At 50.2% G+C, this 22,838-nt stretch overlaps 2 protein-coding genes across 2 annotated transcripts; both read left to right on the top strand.

Moving 5' to 3' along the window:
* Positions 1-45: 45 nt before the first annotated feature.
* Positions 46-1,811, top strand: LOC100933896 (coiled-coil domain-containing protein 157). Its single transcript, XM_031948904.1, has 2 exons — positions 46-164; positions 1,540-1,811. Exon 2 carries the CDS (start codon positions 1,560-1,562, stop codon positions 1,809-1,811), a length of 252 nt encoding a protein of 83 aa, XP_031804764.1. The 5' UTR covers positions 46-164; positions 1,540-1,559.
* Positions 1,812-3,247: 1,436 nt separating this feature from the next.
* On the top strand, positions 3,248-22,838 carry LOC116420858 (coiled-coil domain-containing protein 157-like). The gene is made up of 10 exons (XM_031948901.1): positions 3,248-3,403; positions 4,056-4,227; positions 15,652-16,342; positions 17,444-17,521; positions 20,004-20,191; positions 20,955-21,131; positions 21,427-21,595; positions 21,808-21,947; positions 22,355-22,440; positions 22,543-22,838. Exons 2-10 carry the CDS (start codon positions 4,147-4,149, stop codon positions 22,784-22,786), a joined length of 1,854 nt encoding a protein of 617 aa, XP_031804761.1. The 5' UTR covers positions 3,248-3,403; positions 4,056-4,146; the 3' UTR covers positions 22,787-22,838.

Consider the following 22,838-nt stretch of genomic DNA (forward strand, 5'->3'; position numbering starts at 1 on the left):
CCCGCCCACGCCGGACGTGGAGACGCCGTTGCCATGGAGACGTCCGGGCAGGCAGCTTTTACTCGGCTGGGAGCGGCAGCGAATCTAAGGAGCCGAGGCCGGGGCTCCGGGGGCAGGAGCTGCGGGAACAGTTCCGAAAGCCGCAGCAGCGCCGCCGGAAGCGGGTGAGTGCGGAGGGACTGGACCCCCCTCCCCCCTCAGGCCCCGGGGTTTACAGCCCACCTGGCCCCGCCCCTTCACACCCCTCCCCCACATCTGGCCCCGCCCCTTGCCTTACCTTACCCGGACAGGGGATGTCAGATCCTTGCCCCCCCCCCCCACCGAAGAATCTAGTCCCCCCCATCTTTGGGATCGCCCTTCCCACATCAGGAGCACCTGGGAGCCCTGACATCCCAACCCCTGCCCTCCTGGCGGAGCCCCGCCCCCGATACTACTCTCACTCCGGGGATGCCCTCCCACCTCCGGGAGCACCTGCCCTCCCACCTCCGGGAGCACCTGCCCTCCCACCTCCCGGAGCACCTGCCCTCCCACCTCCCGGAGCACCTGCCCTCCCACCTCCGGGAGCACCTGCCCTCCCACCTCCGGGAGCACCTGCCCTCCCACCTCCCGGAGCACCTGCCCTCCCACCTCCCGGAGCACCTGCCCTCCCACCTCCCGGAGCACCTGCCCTCCCCTGGGCGCCCCTCAGAGCCCAGCCCTCCTGGCGGAGCCCCACTACTGTCCCCAGCCTTGGGCCCCTCCCATCTCAGGGAGCGCCCCTTCTTCCCTCCCCCCAAAGCCTCCTGCGCTGAGAGCCTCTTCCTACCGCGGACTTCCCTGCTCTGCCAGGCAGCCGCCTCGGGCCCCCCCTCAGTCAGCGGCGCGGCTAAGGGCCTCCCCTGGGTCTGCCGGAGACTGCCGGGCCCGCCCCCCTCTCCCTCGCCCTTCCCCTTAGAAGCTCACCTGGGGACGCCGGGGCTGCCCTCCCGGGAGGGCCCGCTGGGATCCCTTCGCCAGGAGGCCCGACTCTCTCGGGGCCTTTCCCCAGACCTTGGTCCGGATTTCACTAGCCTTTGGGCCTGGACCCCGTCGACAGTGTGACGATGAAACCAGAATAACGTGCCGAAGTGGATAAAATAGCCCGGAGCCACGCAGGGTCCGTCTGGCCGGGCTTAGCGAGCCCCGTGGCGGGCCCTGGGGGCGGGCGCGGTGCCAGGCTGTGATCATGCATCTCAGGCACAGGGAAATACGGTTGTTAACTTGTTAAAAACAAAAGGGGGGCCCAGCTCTGGGGTCTGAAGCAAGCCCGGGCCCCTGGCTGTGAAACGGCACATCCGGCTGCTCCGGCCCGGGGCTCAGTGCGGACTCGCAGACCAGAGCAGGGAGGCCGCAAGCCAGGAGCCTTGGGGCTGCCTTCCAGAGGAGCTCAGCCCCGGGAGTTCTCAGCTAAACTCTGAGGTGCTCGAGGGGAACCCAGGCCGGGGAGGTGGCAGGAGCCTGGCCTAGGTGACCCCCAGGAGGCAGCCCCTGGAGCCGGCGTGTTCTCCCCGCTACACCCAGGACCTCTTCGGGCCTGCACGATGGCCCATCTCCTGGGGAACCAAAGCTGCATGGACAGCCTGAGGAAGGACATCACCGACCTGCAAGGAACCATCGTGGACGTCTTCTCCCGAGCGGGGGCAGTGCGCTTCCCCTCCTGGAAGTTCCCTGACAAAGTGTCCTGTGACCTGGACTTGGTCTCTCTCCTGGAACACTACGACCACGTGGAAGGGAACCCCGAGTTCACGCAGCTTTCCCACATCGTGCTCCTGGAGCTGGTGATTGACAGGTGAGGGACAAGCCACCACTTGTCCTTAGTGGGGCACCCCAGGGGAGGCAGGGAGGAGCGGCAGAGGCGGGCCCCGGCTGGACGTTGGAACCGTGGGGGCCGCCCGGAAGGATGAGAAGCCCCCATCAGTGGGGGCGCCCGAGCCAGAGCACCAGTGGCCACAGCAGGTACCTAGCACTGGGGTTTGTTTTCGTCCCAAGGGAGAACTGCCTGAGAAGCGGGCTGAAGTGAGGCAGGGTGGAGCGGAGGAAGGCTTCCGTAGCCATCAGGAGAGCAGGCCGGACTTGGGGGGCAGTAGCTGCGAGCCCCAGGGGCAGGAAGTGGGGCCTGGTGAAGGGGGATCGGGCGTGGCCTTGGCCTTGGAAAGGGGGTGAGCCATCCTGAGGGGGTCCTGCCAAGACAGAGGCGTGCCCCCCCACCTGCTGAGACAGAGGCGTGCTGGTCCCCCCCCCCCCCCCCCCCCCCCCCCCCCCCCCCCCCCCCCCCCCCCCCCCCCCCCCCCGGGCTGAGGGCCTGGCCTCCTGGGTTCGCTGGTCCATGGTCATTTCTCCTGCTTTCTCAGTGGGGAAGCCGTGGGGGGAAGAACGTGGTTCTGAGAAAATAGCATTGGGTGCAGAGCAAAACAAAGCATCTGTGGCCTTGCGGGCCTGGAGCCCAGAGGAGCCTCGAGGACTTGGATCTTTGAGCTGTGGGCGCCTCAGGAAAGCCAGCAGCATTTGGGTCTTCATAGACTTCTTCTTTTAGTAGAGAGCAGAAGGTGGTGAATGTCCTTCCTCTGAGCCACCCCAGCTCCCCCTGTCCCATGTGCACGGCTGTTTGACTCTCCTCTCCCTCTCGCCCTCCCCGTTAAACCGGGAGCCCCCCCAAAGAGGACTTAGTTTTCCATTTCTTTGTGTCCTGGGGCTTTCCCCAGGGTTGACTTCTTGGACAACGCACAGAACGCAGGCAAAGAGATTCTCCCTGTTCTCTGCAGTCTTGAATCAGGAATCCAACCATGTCAGAATTGGAAGTAACCGTAGAACATAGAATGTCAAGAGCTGGGAGGGGTCTTAGAACAGGGCATGTCAGGGCTAGGCAGGGGGGCCTTAGAACAGGGGATGTCAGAGCTGGGAGGGAGCTTAGAACAGGGGATGTCAGAGCTGGAAGGGAACCTAGAACAGGGGATATCAGGACTGGAGGGGCCTTAGAACAGAGGATGTCAGAGCTGGGAAGGAGCTTGCAACAGGGGTGTCAGAGCTAGAGGGGGAGCTTTAAAATGGGATGTCAGAGCTAGGCGGGGGGAGGGCCTTAAAACAGGGGATGTCAAGCTGGGAGGGGCTTTAGAATGGGGGATGTCAGAGTTGGGACGGGGGCCTTAGAACAGACGATGTCAGAGCTGGAAGGAAACCTAGAACAGGAGATGTCAGGGCTGGGAGGGGCCTTAGAACAGGGATGTCAGAGCTGGGGGAGGGGCCTTAGAACAGGGATGTCAGAGCTGGGGGAGGGGCCTTAGAACAGGGGATGTCCGCTAAGAGCCTTAGGACAGGGAATATGAGAGCTGGGAGGGCCCTTGGAAATCATTTTCATTGAGATACAGGGAAGTTTCAACTCTATTAGGTAAGTATTTGTTGTGTTTGAAGATCTGAATAGATTCAGTTACCAGCTTAAAGCACTGGCAAGAGACAAGGACCCCTGGTTCTAGATCAAGGTTCTAGTCTACCTGGCTGGGTGACTTTGCAGGGATCACATCCCCGCTTCAGGCCCATTTCCCACCTGTAGGTGAGTGGAGGTCCAGGTGGTCCCTAAAGACCCTCACCTTGGTCTCTGCTCAGTCTCAGGCTCAGATGTCTGGGTAGCTGAGCTTCTGTCTCAGAGGGCATTGTTGTTTTTGAGGCTGGGTGCTGTCCAGAAGCCCGAGCGCTTCGCCAGCCCCCCAGGGTGCCTTGATGACATGGGGTGTATGCAGACGGGAACAAGGCTGGGGGCATCTGGCCTGGCTGCTTCGGAGAGGAGGGGTTAGGTTAAGTTTCCCAGCCCTAGGGCCAATTTCAGCATCTTTCCCAGTGGCTATCTGGGTATCAGCAGGCAGGTGGGAGCCTCAGGGCTGCTGGTGAGGGGGCCGCAGCAGGCCGGGGGCAGGCTGGAAGGCAGGACATCCCCTCCAGACTGTGACCCAGCTACCAGCCTGCCCCGGCCTGCTCCGGCCTGCCCCGTCCTATCCCAGCCTGCCCCGGCCCTGGGCCCTCAGTCCGCTCCTCTTCGTCCCCAGGCTGCTGTTGCTGCTCCAGAGCTTTACCAGCTACACAGACAATATCACCAGCAATGCACTGATCCCCATCTCCCGCGAGGTGGGGCCTTGCATGTCCATTGGGCTCACAGTGCGCAAGTACTGGACCAGCATGCTGAAGCTCGGGGAACTCTACCGGCAATCACTGCCCCAGGTAGGACAGCGTGCATGGGGAGGGGGGGAAGGGTTGTGGGGAAGGTGGGCGGCTGCCTCATATGGGAGCTGTCTGTAAATCCGACATACAAAATTTAGCCCCCTTGGAGAGCAACCCCCCCCCCCCCATATGACCACTTTTATCCTGGATAAATCAAGGTCCTCTGTGCAGAAGCTTCTCAGTTTCACATAATCCAAGTTCTTTATTGCAATTGTTTGTCGGGCTGGGTTAAGAGTAGATCTCCTACTCATAGCTCTGAGGGACAGGAGCTCTTTCTCTTTGTTTTTTGCTTAGTATGATCTTTAACAGTAAGATTGTATGTCCATTTAGAATGAATTGTGGAGTGTGGTAGAATGTGCTGGTTCACACCTGATTTCTGCCAAAATGCTTTGCAGTTTTCCCAGAGGTTTTTTAAAAATTAAGTTGTTTTCCAGGTAATGAATGGTTTCCACTCTATCAAATAACAAATTTTTGAGTCCTATTTTTTCCTGATCCTCTTTTGTCTAGTCTCCTCCACTGATGTACTCTGTTGCTTTGTTTTTTTTAATCAGTACAAAATAGTTTGATGATGGCTGCTTTATAATAGAGTTTCAGATCTGGAAGCAGTATTCCCCTTTCATCCCCATTTCTTTTCATCATTTTCCTTGATATTTAAGCTCTTTTGTTTTCCTAATTTGTTAAAGTTTCATCAAGTTCCTTAAAGTATCTTGATAATTTCATTAACAAAACATTAAAAGTATAGATTAACTTTGATTCTGTTTTCATTTTATTTTATTGCCATGGCTCAGCCCTGAATATGGAAATTTATTCAGCTCTTTAAGTTGTTTTTTATTCTTTAAGGATCACTTAGGAACGGAATCCATCCAAGTCTTTTGTAGTTATTTGAAATGAGATGTCCCTTTCTATTATTGCCTCTTGGACTTTGCTATTATTATATAGAAATGCGGTTAATTTTTAACTGAAGTTTTATTTTGAGGACTGCAACTTTGCTCAACCTATTGTCTCAGTTAGTATATTTGATCATTCTTAAGATTTTCTAAGCAAGCCATCATATCTTTAGCAAATAGGGATATATACTTTTAATCTATTTATGCCTTTAATTTCTTTTTCTATTTGCTAGTATTTCAGAATTGTATCAAATAATAATGGGGGATGGACATCCTTGCTTTACTCCCTTATTTATTGGGAAAGGTTCTGATTTATCCTTATTGTCTATAAAATTTGTTTTGGTTTTAAATAAATGGTGCTTTTTATGATATTTTTAAAATAGGTTCCTATATGCCTATACTTTGGAGGTTGGGTTTTTTATTTTTGGTTTGTTTTGTTTGCTTGTTTATTTATTTTTTCAGGTTTTTGTTTTTGTTTTTTTAGTATAAATGAGCAGGGCTTCATTGACGACTATTGAAATGATCATATGGTTTGAATGTTTTTGTTTCTAAAATAATTATGTTGATTATTTTTTAAATATTGAACCATCCTTGCATTCTTGATATTAATCTAACTTGGTCATAATAAATGAGTCTTGGATAGATTGCTATAATGTGTTTTGACACGATTTTATTTAAAATTTTTGAATTTATATGCATTAATGATACTGGCTGTATTTCTTCTTCTATGTTTCATCCTTCCCTGATTTAGATATTAAGACTATAATTGTCGGGGCAGCTAGGTGGTGCGGTAGATAGAGTACCAGCTTGAAGTCAGGAGGACCTGAGTTCAAATATGACCTCAGATACTTCCTATCTGTGTGACCCTGAGCAAGACACTTAACTCCAATTGCTTCAGAAAAAAAAATAGACTATATTTGTCCCAGAAGGATTCTGGTAGGGTGCTTTCTTTATCAATTTTTGAGAATAATTTGTATATCATATGGGTACTACTTTTTTTAAAAAGTTTGATGGAATTCTCCTATCAGGAGCAAGAGTTCTTTTTTCCCCTCTTTGGTAGTTCATTTACAGTTATATCAATTTCTTTTTTTAAGGCTGGATTATTTAAGATCTCAATGTTATCTTCTCTTGGTTTGTGCATTTTTACATTTTTGAAGTTATTTCTCTATTTCTTTTGTGTTTCCAGTTTTGTTAGCATATCATTGTGCATAATAGGTTTTGATTATTCCCTCAAAGGGGAATATGAATTGGTCTCAGGTCCAAAGAACTTGCTTAGAAGAATTCAAAAAGGATTTTAAAAATTAAATAAGAGAGGTAGAAGAAAAATTGGGGAAAGAAAGGAGAGGTATGTAAGAGAGTCAACAGCTTGGTGGGTGGGGACAGAAATTGATTGGAGAAAACGATTCCTTTAAAAATACAATTAATCAAATGGAAAAAAAAATTCAATGAAGAAAACAACACCTTTAAAAATAGAACTAACCTAATGGAAAAGAAGATACAAAGAAGAAAATTATACATTAAAAACTAGAATTGGTCAAATGGAAGCTAATGACCATGTAACATCAAACAAAATGAAAAGAATGAAAAAAATAGAAGAAAATGTAAAATACTTCATCGAGAAACAACTGACCTGGAAAATAGATCCAGGAGAGACAATTTAAGTATTGGACTATTTGAAGATTGTAATAAAAATTTTAAAAAAGAGCCTTATTAGCATCTTTCAAGAAATCAAAGAAAAATAGTCATTGAAACAATGTATCAATCACTTCCTGAAAGAGATCCTACAAGGAAAACTCCAAGAAATATTGTAGCTAAATTCCAAAATTAGCAGATCAAAAAGAAAATACTGCAAGCTGCCAGAAAGAAAGAATTTAAATATTGAGGAGCCACAATCAGGATTACCCAGGATTTAGCAGCTTCTACATTAAATTACCAGAGGGCCAGTGATAGATATTCCAGAATGCAAAAGAGTTTGGACTACAACCAAGAATCAACTACCCTGCAAAACTGACCATAATCTTTTAGGGGAAGAGATGGACATTTATTTATTCACTTATCTGTTTTGTTTTGTTTTTTTAACTTGGAGATCATTTTTCCAGTGCCATTATTTTTTATATTTTTATAATACCTTTTTATTTTTCAAAAGACATACAAATATATTGGATTTAACATTTATTTCTACCATGTTTAATATATATTTGACTACTTGCCATTTAGGGGAGAGTGTAGGGGAAGGGAAGGAAAAATTGGAACACAAGGTTTGCAAGGGCTAATGTTGAATAATGGCCCACGCATATATTTTGAAAAATAAAAATCTTTAACAAAGAAAAAAAATACACGCAAAGATAGTTTTCAACATTCAACCTTGCAAAACCTTGTGTTCAATATTTTTTTGAGAAAGATATTTAATGAAATAGGGGACTTAAAAGTCATTTCTGACAAAGAAACCAGAACTTAACAGAAAATTCGATCTTCAGATATAAGACCGAAGTGCAGCATGAAAAGGTAAACAGGAAAGAAAAATCCCCCATGTTATTTAAAGATTAAACTGTTTACATCCTTACATAGAAAAGATGATACATGTAACTCTTGAGAACTATCTATTAGGACAGTTATAAGGGTTATATGTAGACAGAGGGTGTAGCTATTAGTTGACTTTAATATGATATTTAAAAAAAAAAACATTAAGGAGTAGAAAAAGGTAGAGAAAAGGGGAAGTAAAAAAGGGGAAATTAGGTCACATGAAGAGGCACAAAAGACCTGTTATGCTAGAGGGAAAGAAGGGAGGAAGAAGAGCATTGTTTGAACCTTCATCTCAAGGATTTAGCACAAAGAGGAAATAACATACAGGTTCAGTTGTGTATAGAAATTTATCTTGCTCTATAGGAAAGTAGAAAAAAAAGGGAAAAGAAAAAGAGGGGCTGAATAGAAGAGAGGGCAAAAGCAGAAGGAGAAAAGGGGTAAGAGAAGGGAGGAGAGGTGATAAAAGGGAGGGCAGATTGAGCAAGAGAGTGATCAGAAGCAAAATCCTGGTGAAGTGGGACAGGGTGAAAGAGGGAAAAAAAGTATCAGTGGGAGAAAATAGGATGGAGAAATAAAATCAGGAGTGAAACAAGGTTGCCCATTATCACCATTACCATTTAATATTGTATTAGAAATGCTAGCTTTGGCAATAAGAGATGAAAAAGAGATTAAAGGAATTAGAGTAGGTAATGAGGAAACCAAATTATCACTCTTTGCAGATATGATGGTATACTTAGAAAACCACAGAGATTCTACTAAAAAGCTATTAGAAATAATCCACAACTTTAGCAAAGTTGCAGGATACAAAATAAATCCCCATAAATCCTCAGCATTTTTATACATCACTAACAAAATCCAACAGCAAGAGATAGAAAGAGAAATTCTATTTAAATTTACTGTTGATAGCATAAAATATTTGGGAATCTATCTGCCAAGGGAAAGTCAGGAACTATATGAACAAAACTATGAAACACTTTCCACACAAATAAATTCAGATCTAAACAACTGGAAAAATATTAAGTGCTCTTGCATAGGATGAATGAATATAATAAAGATGACGATACTACCTAAACTAATCTATTTATTTAGTGCTATACCAATCAGACTCCCAAGAAACTATTTTACTGACCTAGAAAAAATAACAAAAGTCATCTGGAAGAACAAAAGATCAAGAATTTCAAGGGAACTAATGAAAAAAAAAAAATCAAATGAAGGTGGCCTACCTGTTCCTGATCTAAAACTATATTTCAAAGCAGCAATCACCAAAACCATTTGGTATTGGCTAAGAAATGGATGAGGTGATCGGTGGAATAGGTTAAGTTCACAGGACAAAGTAACTACAGCAATCTAATGTTTGACAAACCCAAAGACCCCAACTTTTGGGATAAAATTCACTATTTGACAAAAACTGCTGAGAAAATTGGAAATTAGTATGGCACAAACTAGGCATTGACCTACATTTAACACTGTGCACCAAGATAAGATCAAAATGGGTTCATGATTTAGGCATAAAGAATGAGATTATAAATAAAATTGGAAGAACATAGGATAGTTTACCTCTCAGACCTGTGGAGGAGGAAGGAATTTGTGACCAAAGAAGAACTAGAGATCATTATTGATCACAAAAGAGAAAATTTTGATTATATCAAGTTAAAAAGCTTTTGTACAAACAAAACTAATGCAGACAAGATTAGGAGGGAAGCAATAAACTGGGTAAACATTTTTACAGTAAAGGTTCTGAGAAAGGCCTCACTTCCAAATATATAGAGAATTGACTCAAATTTATAAAAAATCAAGCCATTCTCCAATTGATAAATGGTCAAAGGATATGAACAATTTTCAGATGATGAAATGTTCCAAATCATTATTGAGCAGAGAAATGCAAATTAAGACAACTCTGAGATACCAGTACACACCTGTCAGATTGGCTAAGATGGCAGGAAAAGATAATGACGAATGTTGGAGGGGATGTGGGAAAACGGACACTGATGCATTGTTGGTGGAGTTGTGAACGGATCCAACCAGTCTGGAGAACAATTTGGAACTATACTCAAGAAATTATCAAGCTATGCATCCCCTTTGATCCAGCAGTGTTACTACTGGGCTTATATCCCAAAAAGATCCTGAAGGAGGGAAAGGGACTCACATGTGCAAAAATGTTTGTGGCAGCCCTTTACACAGTGGCTAGAAACTGGAAATTGAACAGATGTCCATCAGTTAGAGAATAGTTGGGTAAATTGTGGTATATGAATGTTATGGAATATTATTGTTCTATAAGAAATGACCAGCAGGATGAATACAGAGAGGCCTTGAGAGACTTACATGAACTGATGCTAAGTGACATGAGCAGAACCAGGAGATCATTATACACTCCAACAAGAATACTATATGATGATCAATTCTGATGGATAATGAGAAGATCAACAATGAGAGGATCCAAATCAGTTCCATTTGATCAGTAATGAATGGAACCAGCTACACCCAGTGAAAGAACATTGGGAAATGAGTGTGGACCACAACATAGCATTTATGCTCTCTGTTATTGTTTGCCTGCATTTTTGTTTTTCTTCCCAGGTTATTTTTATCTTCTTCCTAAATCCTATTTTCTTGTGCAGCAAGATAACTGTATCCGTATATTGTATTTAAGATATACTTTAACATATTTAACATGTATGGGACTACCTACTATCTAGGGGAGGGGGTAGAGGGAAGCAGGGGAAAAGTTGAAACAGAAGTTTTTGCAAGGGTCAATGTTGAAAAATTACCCATGCATATGTTTTCTCAATAAAAAAGTTTAATAAAAAAAAAGAAAGAAGAAAGAAAATAGGATGGAGGGAAACTGTGAATGTGAATGGGATGAACTCGCAACATATAAGCAGATAGTTGAATGGATTAAAATCCAGAATCCTACAATATGTTATTTACAATAAATCCATTGGAAGCAGAGAGTTTCACAGAAGAAAAGGTAAAAGACTAGAGCAGGATATGTTATGTTTCAGCTAAAGTGAAAAAAAAAAAAAAACAGGTGTAACAATTCTGATCTCAGATAAAGCAAAATCAAAAATAGATCTACTTTAAAGAGATAAAAAAGGAAACTATATCTTGCTAAAAGGTACCATAGACAATGAAGTAATATCAACCCTAAACATGTATGAACCAGGTGATATAGCATCCAAATTCTTAGAGAAGTTGTCAGTTGCAGAAAGAAACTAGATAGAAAACCTATACTAATGGGGGGCCTTAATCTCTCTCTCTCAGAATTAGATAAATCCAACCAGAAAATAAACAAGAAAGGTATTATGGAACTAAATGGAATTTTAGAAAATTTTGATATGATGAGACCTCTGGAGAAAACTGAATGTGGATAGAAAGGAATATGCTTTTTTCTCAATGGTACATAACACCTATACAAAAATTAACCATATATTAGGGCATAAAAATCTCAGTCAAGTGGAGAAAGGCAGAATGCATCCTTTCCAGATCATGATGCAATAAAAATTATATATTATAAAAAGCCAGGGAAAGAAGATTAAAAACTAATTGGAAAGTAAACAAATTTTATAAAAGTAAATGTCAAAAACAGATAAATACTATTATCACAAAAAAGTTCCATATGGTGCTGAGAAATATGTATAGTCTTTTGCAGTTCATTAAGATACCACAAATATTTTAGCTCCAGCAATTTGTTCAATTTTGTATTTTCTGTTAAATGTCTTTCTGTTAAACTTATCCCAAAATGAGAGACATTGAAATCCCCTGATACTGTTATGTTGCTATCTTTGTCTTATTGTAGGTGAAATAATATTTCTTTTATATATCTAGATGCTAAGACATTTGGATGGTTTAAGTTGAATGATGATATTAAATTGTTGTCTAATGGTTCCTTTCAGAATAATTTAGTTTCCAGTCCCAAATTTTGGATTCATTTGGTGCATAGTAAAAAAAAAAAAAAAAAAAAATTCCAGCCCTTCATTTTTATATGTATGTCTTTTAAATGTTTCTATTAAGTCATAGATTGTGAGGTGTTTTGTTTTTTTTTTTTAATACAACCTGTCATTCTTTTTCTTGGATTTCCTCCCTACATTTAAAGCTACTTGCCCCCCCCCCCCCTTCTGTAAAAACAGTACCAGTTCTCATTTTAGGTTAATTTATTTTAAAGTAGCCTTACTCCCTGCTTTCTTCCCCTCACCCATAAGTCTGCCTTCCTCTTCCTCCATCTTCTTTTATTGATCTTTCTCTATTTTTGGAATTTTGCTTGTTAGTTCCTTTTTCTTTTTCGCCCTTAAGTAGTTTTAAATATTTTCTTCTCTTCTCTTCTCCCTTCCCCCCCCCCTCCCCCGGTTAAGTAGCCAATGAAAATCCCCTTCCTCTTTAATTTGTTTTGTTTATTGATTTAAAATTTTTCATTTTCTTCACCTTTTCTTTCTAAAAGGAATTTCTCACTTGTTTTCTTCACTATTTATTGTCCCTTTCTGACTAAAGTTTTATTCTTTGATTCATGGCTCTTATCCTTATTTAGTCCTTTGTTCTCAGTATTTTTTGTGAAATTAAAACTTTTGAGGTATCTACTTTGGGTTCCTATGAAGATTGTTTCCCAGTTTTCTGCTTTCCTTTTAATCTTGATGTATTAGTATGGTTTGTGCAAAAACTTTTTAATTTGATATAATCAAAATTATCCATTTTGCATTTTATAATGTTCCCTATTTCTTGTTTGGTCATAAATTCCTCCCTTTTCCAAAGATTTAACAGGTAAATTATCCCTTGGTTTCTTCTTCCAAAGTGTTTCTATTATGATCCCATGCCCACCCTTTTTCTGATTTCTGAATGGGCCCCCCATTCTTAGAAATACCATTACCTGATGGAGGGCCTATTTCCTCATGGAAGAAATCTTCCTATGTTCTTGATTGTACATTTTGTTATTGATCTTTTTCCGCTCTTTGGTAATTTTTTTTCTCCTTTTTACTTTTCAGTCACCTCCCATTCCTCTGAGTATCAGTTGTTCCCAAGATTCCTGATTCCTCTTCTCTTAGAGCAGGCTGTATAAGCGACCTCCATCAAATTCATTGCAGATCATACCATTGTAAGATCTCCATCTCCTTTTATTGATCTCCTTTCTCCTGTAGAAGCATTCATTAGCAGTTGTTTCCCCTTTTCCAATTCCTTCCTTCTCACCCATTCTCTTATAAATTCTCTTCCTGAGAGACTCAGGAATATTTTCCCTCCATTGTTAGATTTTTTTTTTTTAAGCAATTGGGATTAAGTGACTTGCCCAGGATCACACAGCTAGTGAGTGTTAAGTGTCTAAGGTCGGTTTTGAATTCAGCTCTTCCTGACTCCAGGCCCAGTGCTCTATCTACTGTACCACCTAGCTACTCCTATTGACTTGCTTTAGATCCATTACACATTCTCCTCCATCTTCTTCCTCCCTCTCTTCCCTTTTATGTGCCCTCCCATTCTATAATTAGGGCCACAAAAAACAATGATTCAATGATAGGCAGAGTGTTATGAAATTTACTTCATGGAACTGTTCAGTTCTGCACACATATATTGTATTTAGAATATACTATAACCTATTTAACATGTATAAGACTGCTTCCCATCTAGGGGAGGGAGTGAAAGGAGGGAAAGGAAAAGTCGGAACAGAAGTGAGTGCAAGGGATAATGCTGTAAAAAATTACCCAGGCATATGTTCTGTCAATAAAAAGTTATTTAAAAAAAAAAAAAAGAAAGGGAAAGGGAAAAAAAGAAAAGAAATTTAATTCATATTTTAGGCCTGTTTTTACACCTCTTATATTTGACTTTTGTTTTAGCTTTGTCTCCGGAAGTATATTTAGAAAAAAAAAAATCTCTGAATAGCTTCTCTGTTGTTAATTTGTTGGTGATTGTGGTAGTGGTGATTAGTATATTTATTTACCATTTTTATATTTCTGTTGTCTGGACTGCTTAAATAACAGATAATTTCTTCAAGTTTAGTTTTATTTTTAGGAAAGTTTAGAATATTTCCTTTCTTTTGAACATCAATTTTTTAAAACTATGGTTAGGTTCATGCATACAGAATACGACATTGTAAGAGTTTATTTTGAGTTCCTTAGCTCTTTAGAATACATTATTCCATTCCCTCTTGTGGCTTCTGGTGTTTGCAGATTAGTCTTGTGTTATTCAGATTTTGTTTCCATCATATTTTGAAGGTCCTCCTAATCTCTTATATTTTTTGTTTGTTGGTGGAAATGTTAAATTTAAATTAAGAGGGTGCAACTTAGAGCGTTTTCTCTCAAGGTAATCTGTGTATTCTTTCATTGGCATTTTGTCTTTTACTTTCAGACGCTCCAGGCAGTTTTCTTGTGTCATTTTTTATGTTGTGGTGTTCAGGGTTTTTAACTTGTGTTTCCCTCAAGACCTTTAATCCTTAGGCTGTCTCTATGCTTCCTTTTTCAAGATCAGTGTTTTACTTGCATTCTGTCTCATGATGTTACTGCCTTTTGCTCGTTTTCTTCCAAATCGTTCCTTACTTTTGTCTGTCTGCCTTCCCAAACAGTCTCTCTTTTGTTTCTTTGGTGAGCCTTGGCACTTTAGCTTCAGGTTTTTTTATTCTGCCGATTATTTCTGCCGTGCAAGCCATAAATCTGCTCCCACAAGTCTGACTTTTCTTTTAAGCCATTTAGGACTGCTATGGATCCATGTCACAGATGCCTGAATTCTCAGCCTTGATCTAGAGGCCCTTTGCTCTCCTGCAATTAATGTCTTTCCTCTTGGCTTTTTATGTTTTTGTCATTGTTTTATGTCATTGACTGAGTTTTCTTCCTCCTGAGAATTTTGGAAGTCCCAATCTCTCTATTTCGCCCTTTTGCCAACTTTTCTCCCTCTCCTTTCATGGCAGTTTACCTGGACCTCAAATTGATCCCCGTCTTTTCCCTTGCTGGTCATTTGTGGCTCAGGAGCACCCCTAGAGACTCCTGCAGGGACAGAATTGGTCCCAGGGGATGCTAAGCTTTTGCCCATGGCCTTGGTGGAGGGCCACCGAGAGCCCCCAGGACTCCATAGGGCCACATCCCTCTCTGATGCAGAGCAAGGCTTCCTGTCATGGCCAATACCCAAGCAGGTTTTTGCAGGAGATGTACATCTGAATCCTGCTGCAAGTCTATGGCAGGGATTGCACAGCCCTCACACCAATGGGGGGGGGGAAATCTGGCCCCCCCTTATGGGTGTTTCATTGGGATTTTACTTTGTTGGGTTCTTAGTGCTAGAGACTAGAGAAACAGCTGAGCACGATCCCTAATTTGGAGACGGTCACACAATAAAATGTCTCCTCTTTCATCCTGTTGGTCCCTCGACCACAAAATCTGCCCCCGCGGCTTTCATCGGCTTCCTTTAGGTCTAGACTGCTCATTCTGACATTAAACCCCCCCCCCCACCAGTTGGTACTGCCCATCCTTTCTGGGTTCTGATGTCCCAGCCAGAGGCCCCAGCCTAGATCCAGGAGGGACTCGGGGACCACCACCCCCACCTCCTAGTACAGAGGTGAGGGATGTGGGATGCGGCGATCTTCCCATTAGAGGCTGCAGTGAGGGCCATCCGCAAATGAGCCAATCACGTGACGTATGCCTATAATGGCAGGAGACTCCCCTCTCCTGGGAGGGGAGGGCAGTGATGATTCTCCCCATTCTCCAGATGGGGAAGCTGGGGCTCTCCCTGATTCCTACTCCATGTCCCAGGCTCCCAGGTGCACAGGCCAGCCCAGCTTCTTCCCAGGGCTAGGGTGGGGGCCCCCCACAGCTGAAGCCGCAGAACCTGGGCCATCAGACCCTCACTGCTTGGGGGCTGGCAGCCAGCCCCAAGGGTGCAAAGGAAGGCCAGAGTCTCTGCTTTCAGAGGGAGATCCCAAACAGCTGGAGGCGGGGCCCAGGGAGCATGCTGGGCTTCTTGGGAACCCTCCCACTACTGCCCCACTGGGTGGTGCTCTCTTCCCAATCCGGCCCCTCCCTTACTTCCTCCTTCTCTATTACCCCCTTAACAGAAGAAGACAAAGCCAGAGGTCTCCCCACTCCTCCCCAAGCATGGCGAGCCCTCCAGGACTCACCGCTTCACCTCCAAGCTTGAGGCCTCCAGAGGGGGCAAGCACAAGAGCCCCGAGACCCCGACGCCCCCGGCCTCCTGCTCTGGGACACCGGTCCCCCCCATGCCCTGCCGGTCTCGGGATGCCAGCTCCCCCAGGCCCCCGGGGTCCGCCGCCTCCCCCAGGACCAGCCGCAGCGTCCACAGCCAGACCGTGGATTCGGCCTTGATCCCCTGCGATGCCTGCAGCAGCGTCCAACGGAGCCTGTGGGAGGTCAGCAGGGCCCTCGTGGGCCTGTGCGCCAGCCAGAACCTGCCCTCCTCCCTGGACAAGTTCCAGCACCTGCTACAGGGGACCATGGGCCAGCAGCTCATGTCGGTCACGGACCTGAGCTACTGGGCGGCCGAGCAGTGCAAGGACCTGGCCCGCATCAGCAAGCACCTGGCAGCCCTCATGCAGGCCGTGGGGCCCCTGCGGGCGCAGCTGGCCGAGGCCGAGCGGCTGCGGCGGGAGCTGGAGCAGCAGCTGCAGGAGCGGGCCGGTGAGCTGCAGGAGGAGCGGGCCGAGCAGCGGCGGCAGCGGGTCGGCCTGCAGCAGGAGCAAGAGCGGGCGCTGGCCCAGCTGGGGGCCGAGAAGCAGGCCCTGCTCACAGGTTCTCAGCGGCCCTCGGACCCCCACCCTGCCCCCCAGTCCTGCTCCTGCCCTGCCCCCCACTCCCCTCCTGCCCTGCCCCCCAGCCCCCCTCCTGCCCTGCCCCCACTCCCCTCCTGTCCTCCTCCAGCCCCCCTCCTCCCCTCCCTCTAACCACTGACCCCTCAGTAGCCAACCAGGAGGGCCATCACAGGTTAGCCTTGACCAACAGTCTAACTTGAACTTCCCTGGGCCTCAGTTTCCTCATCTGTAGGGGAAGGGTGTCGTACCCGTGGCCTCAGAGCCAAGTCAAGGCTCTTGCGATTCTGAGCACTGAGAGGGGGTCGGGGAGAGGGCCCCGGGAGGCCAGGAGAGGCCGGGCCCGGCTGTACAGGGGCCAGCTCAGAACGGTGAGATGGACCCCAGCAGGAGGCCCAGGATGTCACCGGAGGGATCCTGGATCTGGATCCCATCCGCAAGGGCCCCTTGCCTGTCCAAGCACCGGTGATTCCAGAACAGGGTCTCGGGTGGAGGCAGGAGGAGGCTTAGGGACGAGGGCGTCCGTCCTTGGCTGAAGCGAGGGCGTCTTTCTCCAGCCTTCCTGGACAGCCCCGGCCTCGGGCTCCCGCGTAGGGAACAGAGGGGTCACCACTTCATGGGGGGCCCTCCCTGGCTCAGGGATCCCGCTTCTGTTCAGAGACACGGACTTCTCCCATGCCTTGGGACAGCCCCTTCCCACTGCCTTCCCTCCCTCAGGGAGGCCTTTGTGCGCCCTTAGGAACCACCAGAGCCAGTGGGTCTGAGCAGGGAGGCCCCGTGGGCATCAGAGCTGGGGGGGATAGAAGAGGGGGGTCAGAGCTAGGAGGACCAAGAGAATATCCCCTATCCCCATAACCCCCGTGGTGCCCCAGATCTCCACCTGCCCTCTGCGGAGGGTCTCATGGTCGCTCTCTCCCTTCCTTCTGGGAGAAACATCAGAGAGCCTTTAGTGGACGGTGCCCCCATTTTACAGATGAGGAAACAGGCTGAAAAGGGAAGGGTGCTGTCCCAGGTTCCCCAGCAGGGAGTGAGGGGAGATGGAGGGGGGGGGGCCTTGACTCAGGCGTTGCCTTTGGATCTTTAGAAACGAGCCTCCTGAAGAAGAATGTGGCTACCATGACCGAGGAGCTGAAGCAGTACCAGGACATCATCCGGGACCTGGGTGAGCCTCTGCTCCTGGCCTCAGCCCCCAGTCTGTCCTCCGGGCCTCGGCCTCTCTCCAGCCCATGGGGGTCCAGCAGCGGGAGGAGGAAATCCTGCTGAGAAGTCTGCATTCACCAGGCCCAGGCGCTTATGGGCCTGTTTGTGCTGGGCCCTGGGATGGAAAGATGGGTGGGAAGCTGAGGCTACATGGAGGAAGGCTTGGGAACAGAGGCCGGCAGGGAGTCAGGGAGGCCAGGGAGCCGCAGGAGGAAGAGGGGCCTCCGGAGCAGGGAGGGTGCGTGTCCCGAAGGGCTCCTGCTGCAGTTGGGAGAGGACGGCCTGGGCCCAGGAACCTCCAACCGAAGAGGCAGCTGCCTCCAGATGAGGGATGATGGCCGAGTCCCTTCCAGGATGTAGAATGGGAGCCCAGGGGAGGTTTAAGGAGATGGGCCGGGATCCAGGGCTGGGATGGCCTCCCACTCGGCCCTCCGGCCTTTCTGGGTTTTTAGGAAAAGGCTCTTCCCTCAGGCCGGTCAGAGATGGGAACTCAGTGTGTTGGAAGGGAGCCAGGGGCCTGAGCCTGGGGACCTGAGCACAGATGTTGGGGAGGGACTGAGAGGAGGAGGAATGAGAGGAGGAAAAGGAGAACAGGGAGGAGGGGAAGGGGGAAGAGGAGGAGGGGGAGGGAGGCAATGGTCTGTGGCCAGCCCGGGTTCACTGACAAGGGACCTGGAGTCGGGCCTGTCTGGGCCGGGTGTGTCGGGGCTGCCTGGGCTGGTGAGCGAGGGATGGGCCGGGGAGCCTGGGGGGAGGAGAGTCTCCAAACAGAGGAAATAGAGGCTCCCCTGGGAGTGGGGGGGGGGGTGGACCGTGGCCTTTGCTGGGTTCTATAGGGAACTCTGCCCTTTGCTCCCTGGGGGTCGCCAAGATGCTCCCAGGGCCCCTTCCCCAGGGAGTGGGTTCATCTGGAGAGGCCACTGGGGCCTATGGGTAATCCGTCACAGCCGCCCTCCTCAGGATTCTGAGAAGCGCAGTCCTAGCTTGTGGCCCTTGGGGGGGGGGGGGCCAGCAGGGGGTTGGCCAAGCCTAGAGGGTCCTGCCACACAGGCCTGGTGAAGGGAGTGGGCGGCAGAGTCGGGGCCCGACCGTGTGGGGCTCTGCAGGCAGAGCGTCGGCGTCGGCAGGAGTGTGCTGGGCAGCAGGGTGCCACGGCTCAAACGCGGCCAGCCATGGGGGATGGTGGGGGCCGAGAGTGGGGGGGCCTCCGGGATGGGAGCTTGGGGATGAGGACTCTGGGGGCCGATTAGAAGCATTGGGCGACTATCTTAGATCTTTGGGTTAATATCTTTAGACAATATGTAAGTCAATCTATAAAGTTGATGTTCAGAAAATCTGGCAGAGATAGTATAGTAGGTACAATGCTAAATTTGGTGTCAGGATGTCCTGGGTTTAAATTCTGTATCTAAAACTTACAAACTATGTGACCTTGTATAAGTCACCTAGCTTTTATGTGCCTTAGTTTCCTCATCTGCAAAATAAGAATATTGAGCTAGACAGTCTCTAAATTTTTTTTAGAAAATTTTAAATTTTTATAAGTTTTTTTTTTATCTCTTAAACCTATGATTTTATGACTTTTGAGGTAGGTGGTCTTCAAATGGGTTTATTTATAAGAGTTCTAGGATCAGCTCAAACACTGAGCAAATTCTTAAATTTTCTGAGAATTTATACCTTGGAAATTGTCAAATGCTATGAATCAGGACTAGATGAATTTGATCTCTTGGGTATATAGATGGGAAGATGGTATAGAAGGGTAGAAGAGGTATTGGATTTAGTGTAAAGGATTTGGGCTGGAATCTTACTTAATTACTTCTTGTACCATATAACACTACGAAGTTTATCTGTAAAATGAAGGGATTTTGTTAAAAAAAAAAAAAAAAGAAGAAGAAGCGTTGGGTGAGTGCGAAGGTGGGTTAGGGCTAAAGCCAGGAAGGATGTTCCCCGAACCACGGCCCCCCCGTGGCCCCAGGTGGGCCCCCAAGGGAAGGACACTGGGTTCTTGCCCTCCCGTCCCTGCTTCTTGGCCGCCCGACCCAGGTCCTCTGGGAAGCAGCGTCCCTGGCCGTGGCCTGAAGGCTGACAAAGGCCTGGGACGGGCCCCATTTGGGGGTCAGAGGCACTGATGGGGCTGAGGGTGAGCCATCCAGAATGAGCCGGAGCCCAGGAGAGCAGCAGAAGAGGGGCCCCGGGGGGGGGGGGCGGAAATGGGGCCAGTGACCCCCGGGAAACAGGCCCCCCACTGGGGGGTGAGCTGCCGCCTGCCCTTGAGGCCCCCACTGGGGGACAGCCAGGGAGGAGGGACATCCATGAGGGGAAGGGTCCAGAAAACGGGCGCCGTTTGTGGCCAGGGTCAGGGGTCATCTGGTCCCCCCCTTCGTCTTACGCCGCGTTGTGCCTTCCCCGGGGTCACCCGGACTAACAACACGGGTGGGGGGGGCTTCCAGAGGCCAAGAAACAGGAGATGCTGGAGGACATGAGCCACATGGTGAAAAGGAGCGAGGTCGCCCAGCTGGAGGCCCGCGTGCAGCTGCTGACCGGGCGCCTGGAGAACGCCAGCCAGCAGTTTGGCTGGGCCAGCACCGAGCTGGACAAGGAGAAGGCCAAGGTGGACAGCATGATCCGGCACCAGGAGGTGAGGCCGGGCCCGGGGTGGCTGGGCCCTCCATGCCCTCTGTGCCCACATGGGGCTGGGCGCTGGGCAGAGACAGCTGCTGCCCCCGGGGGTCTCGTTCTGCTGCTCGGGGCCCGCCCGGAGCGTGGAGGGGACTCCCCGCTGCCTCTGCTGGCCCTGGTGGGCACTTCCCCAGGGGCCTCCTCCTTCCTGCTCCCCACTCAGCCCGTGCCTGGTTATGTAGCCCCAGGGCCCAGAGCAGCCCCTCTGTCTGCCAACTTGGGCCAGACTGAGGGAGTGAGGCACCTCCGGCCGGGCAAGACCTGAGCAGCAGAGAGCTGAGGCAGCCAGGCCTTAACCCAAGGAGGGGGCAGGGTCAGAGGGAAGGGCAGAGGGATGGGGGGGGTGAGAATGGGCGCGGGGTCCAGGCTGCGGCGGGGAGGGACAGGCCTGCGGGCATCTGGGCCTGAGGCTACGGCTGAGCCTTCTCAGCTCCAGCACCGGGGTGGGGGCAGTGACTGCCCTGAGCCAGCAAAGGGGCTGGGGGCGACGAGGGGAGGAGCCTGGGGCTGGGGGACTTGGCTGAGGGCGTCCAGTGGGGCACAGCCCGGGCCACCCGCCTTGGCCCCGAGCCCTGCACCCTGAGGTGGCCCCGGCCTCGCCCCCTCCTTCCCACCAGGCTCTGCTCCCAGTGCCTCCCACTTCCTCTGGGCTTTGGAGGGGAGAGCCATGGAGGCCCCTTGGCCAGAGCACCCCACCCAGCCTCTGCCCCTGGGCCCCTCAGTCCCTGCAGGCCAAGCAGAGGGCCCTGCTGCAGCAGCTGGACAGCCTGGACCAAGAGCGTGAGGAGCTGCGTGCCAGCCTGGAGGAGGCCGAGGTGCAGCAGGCGAGCCTCGAGGGCCAGCTGCAGGCCGCCCGCACCGACAGGGAGCACGCAGAGGTCCAGCTCAAGGCCCATCAGGTGGGCGCCCCCCCACCCCCCCGCTGTTGGAGCCCGAGGGATCTCCTCAGTTTCTCCTTCTGCAGAAATGGGGCCCGTCCCAGGCCTTTGTCAGCCTTCAGGCCATGGCCGGGGACGCTGCTTCCCAGAGGACCTGGGTCGGGCGGCCAAGGAGCAGGGATGGGAGGGTGAGAAACTGGCGTCCTTCCCTCGGGGGCCCACCTGGGGCAGAAAACCGGGGTCCCTGGCGGTGGGGGCAGGGGTGGGCGGGCTCCTGACCTCTCCCCCGGCCCGCGCCCGCCCCCCGCGCCCCCAGGAGCTACTGCAGAGCCTCCAGCAGGAGAAGCAGGGCCTGGAACGGACGGCGGAGGAGCTGCAGGTGACCGTGAGCAAGCTGGACCAGGCCGTGCAGGAGCTGAAGGAGCGTGAGCGGCTGCTAGTGGCCTTCCCCGACCTCCACGTCCCCAGCGAGGCCCAGTTTGAGAGTGAGAGCCGGGGGGCAGGGAGGGGGGCCGTGTGAGGTTGGGGGGCTCACAGGGTGGTCTCCTGGCTCCCCTGGGCCCCAGGCTCCTCCTCAGTCTAGGCGGGACGGGAGGGCCCCATGGCCGGTCTGGTGGCCCCTGTCCCCTCCGGGCCACCCGCCTGGGCCAGGGGAGGCCCGGCTCTCAGGGCCCGCGCCCCGCGTGCCGCCCCCCAGGCTCCGGGAACGTGGCCGAGGACATGAGGAGGCAGGTGCAGGCCAACGACGTCCGCATCCGCATCCTGGAGGAGGAGAACGGGCGGCTCCGGGCCACACTGGCCAAGCTCAAGGAGGCGGCCGAGCAGGGAGACCTGCGGGTGAGGCCCCGGCCTGGGTGCAGAGACAGCCAGGGTGGGGGGGCCCCATCATTCCTGTGGGGCCGAGGTGGGGGCCGCTGACCATCCTCGCTGAGCAGAGGGCCGAGGGCGGGCCCCGGGGAGGGTCCGAGGGTGGGGATTTCAGCCCTTTCCCTGACTCTGGAAACCCCAGGGAGAATCTGAGAAGCAGCATTTTAAAAGGGCTGCCAGGCCCCAATCTCTCCCTGGGGACATGGCGGGGGGAAGGGCGGCCCAGCTTCCCGTCCAGTTCTGTCCCTGACTCCCATGTCTGCTTCCTCTTGAAAATGTGTGGGGGCAGGAAAAGGGGAGGTTGGGCTATGTCTCTCCCACCCTGACAGCCCCGTTCTAGGCCCCCCCCCGCCCTGACCCTCCACGGTTCTCCCCAGCTCGTCCCAGAGGCCCAGCTCTGGTCTTCCCCTTCTCAAGGGCAGCAGCCGGCGGCCGTCAGCCATTCCCGAAGGCCTTCTCCGAGGTGAGGGTCTCAATGACCATCTGTGGGCTGGGGGGCGGGTGGGGAGGCCGGGCGGGCAGCAGGGCCGGAGCCCGTGGTCACGTGCCCGCCTCCCTCCTCCAGCGCCTCCGCCGGCCGCCGGGACCGCCCCACCAGCAGCCGCCCCAGCAGCGAGGGCAGCCTCTGCCGCCCGCCCCGGGCCCCGACCGTTCGGCCCAATGCCCCCCCGGCCCCGAGGTCGCCCCGCTCCCCCCTGAGCGTCACGGGCTCATCCAAGACTTCGGGCAGCAACATGGCCTACATGGAGCTCCGGGGCAAGGGCAGCGGGAAGCGCCACCTGTCCGGTTCCGCATACCTGCTGAGGTAGCCCCTGGCCCAGAGACTGATCAATAAAGCCTCCGGCCTCTGCCTTCCCACCA

Source organism: Sarcophilus harrisii, chromosome 1 (assembly GCF_902635505.1).
Source record: "Sarcophilus harrisii chromosome 1, mSarHar1.11, whole genome shotgun sequence".
Lineage (NCBI taxonomy): Eukaryota > Metazoa > Chordata > Mammalia > Dasyuromorphia > Dasyuridae > Sarcophilus > Sarcophilus harrisii.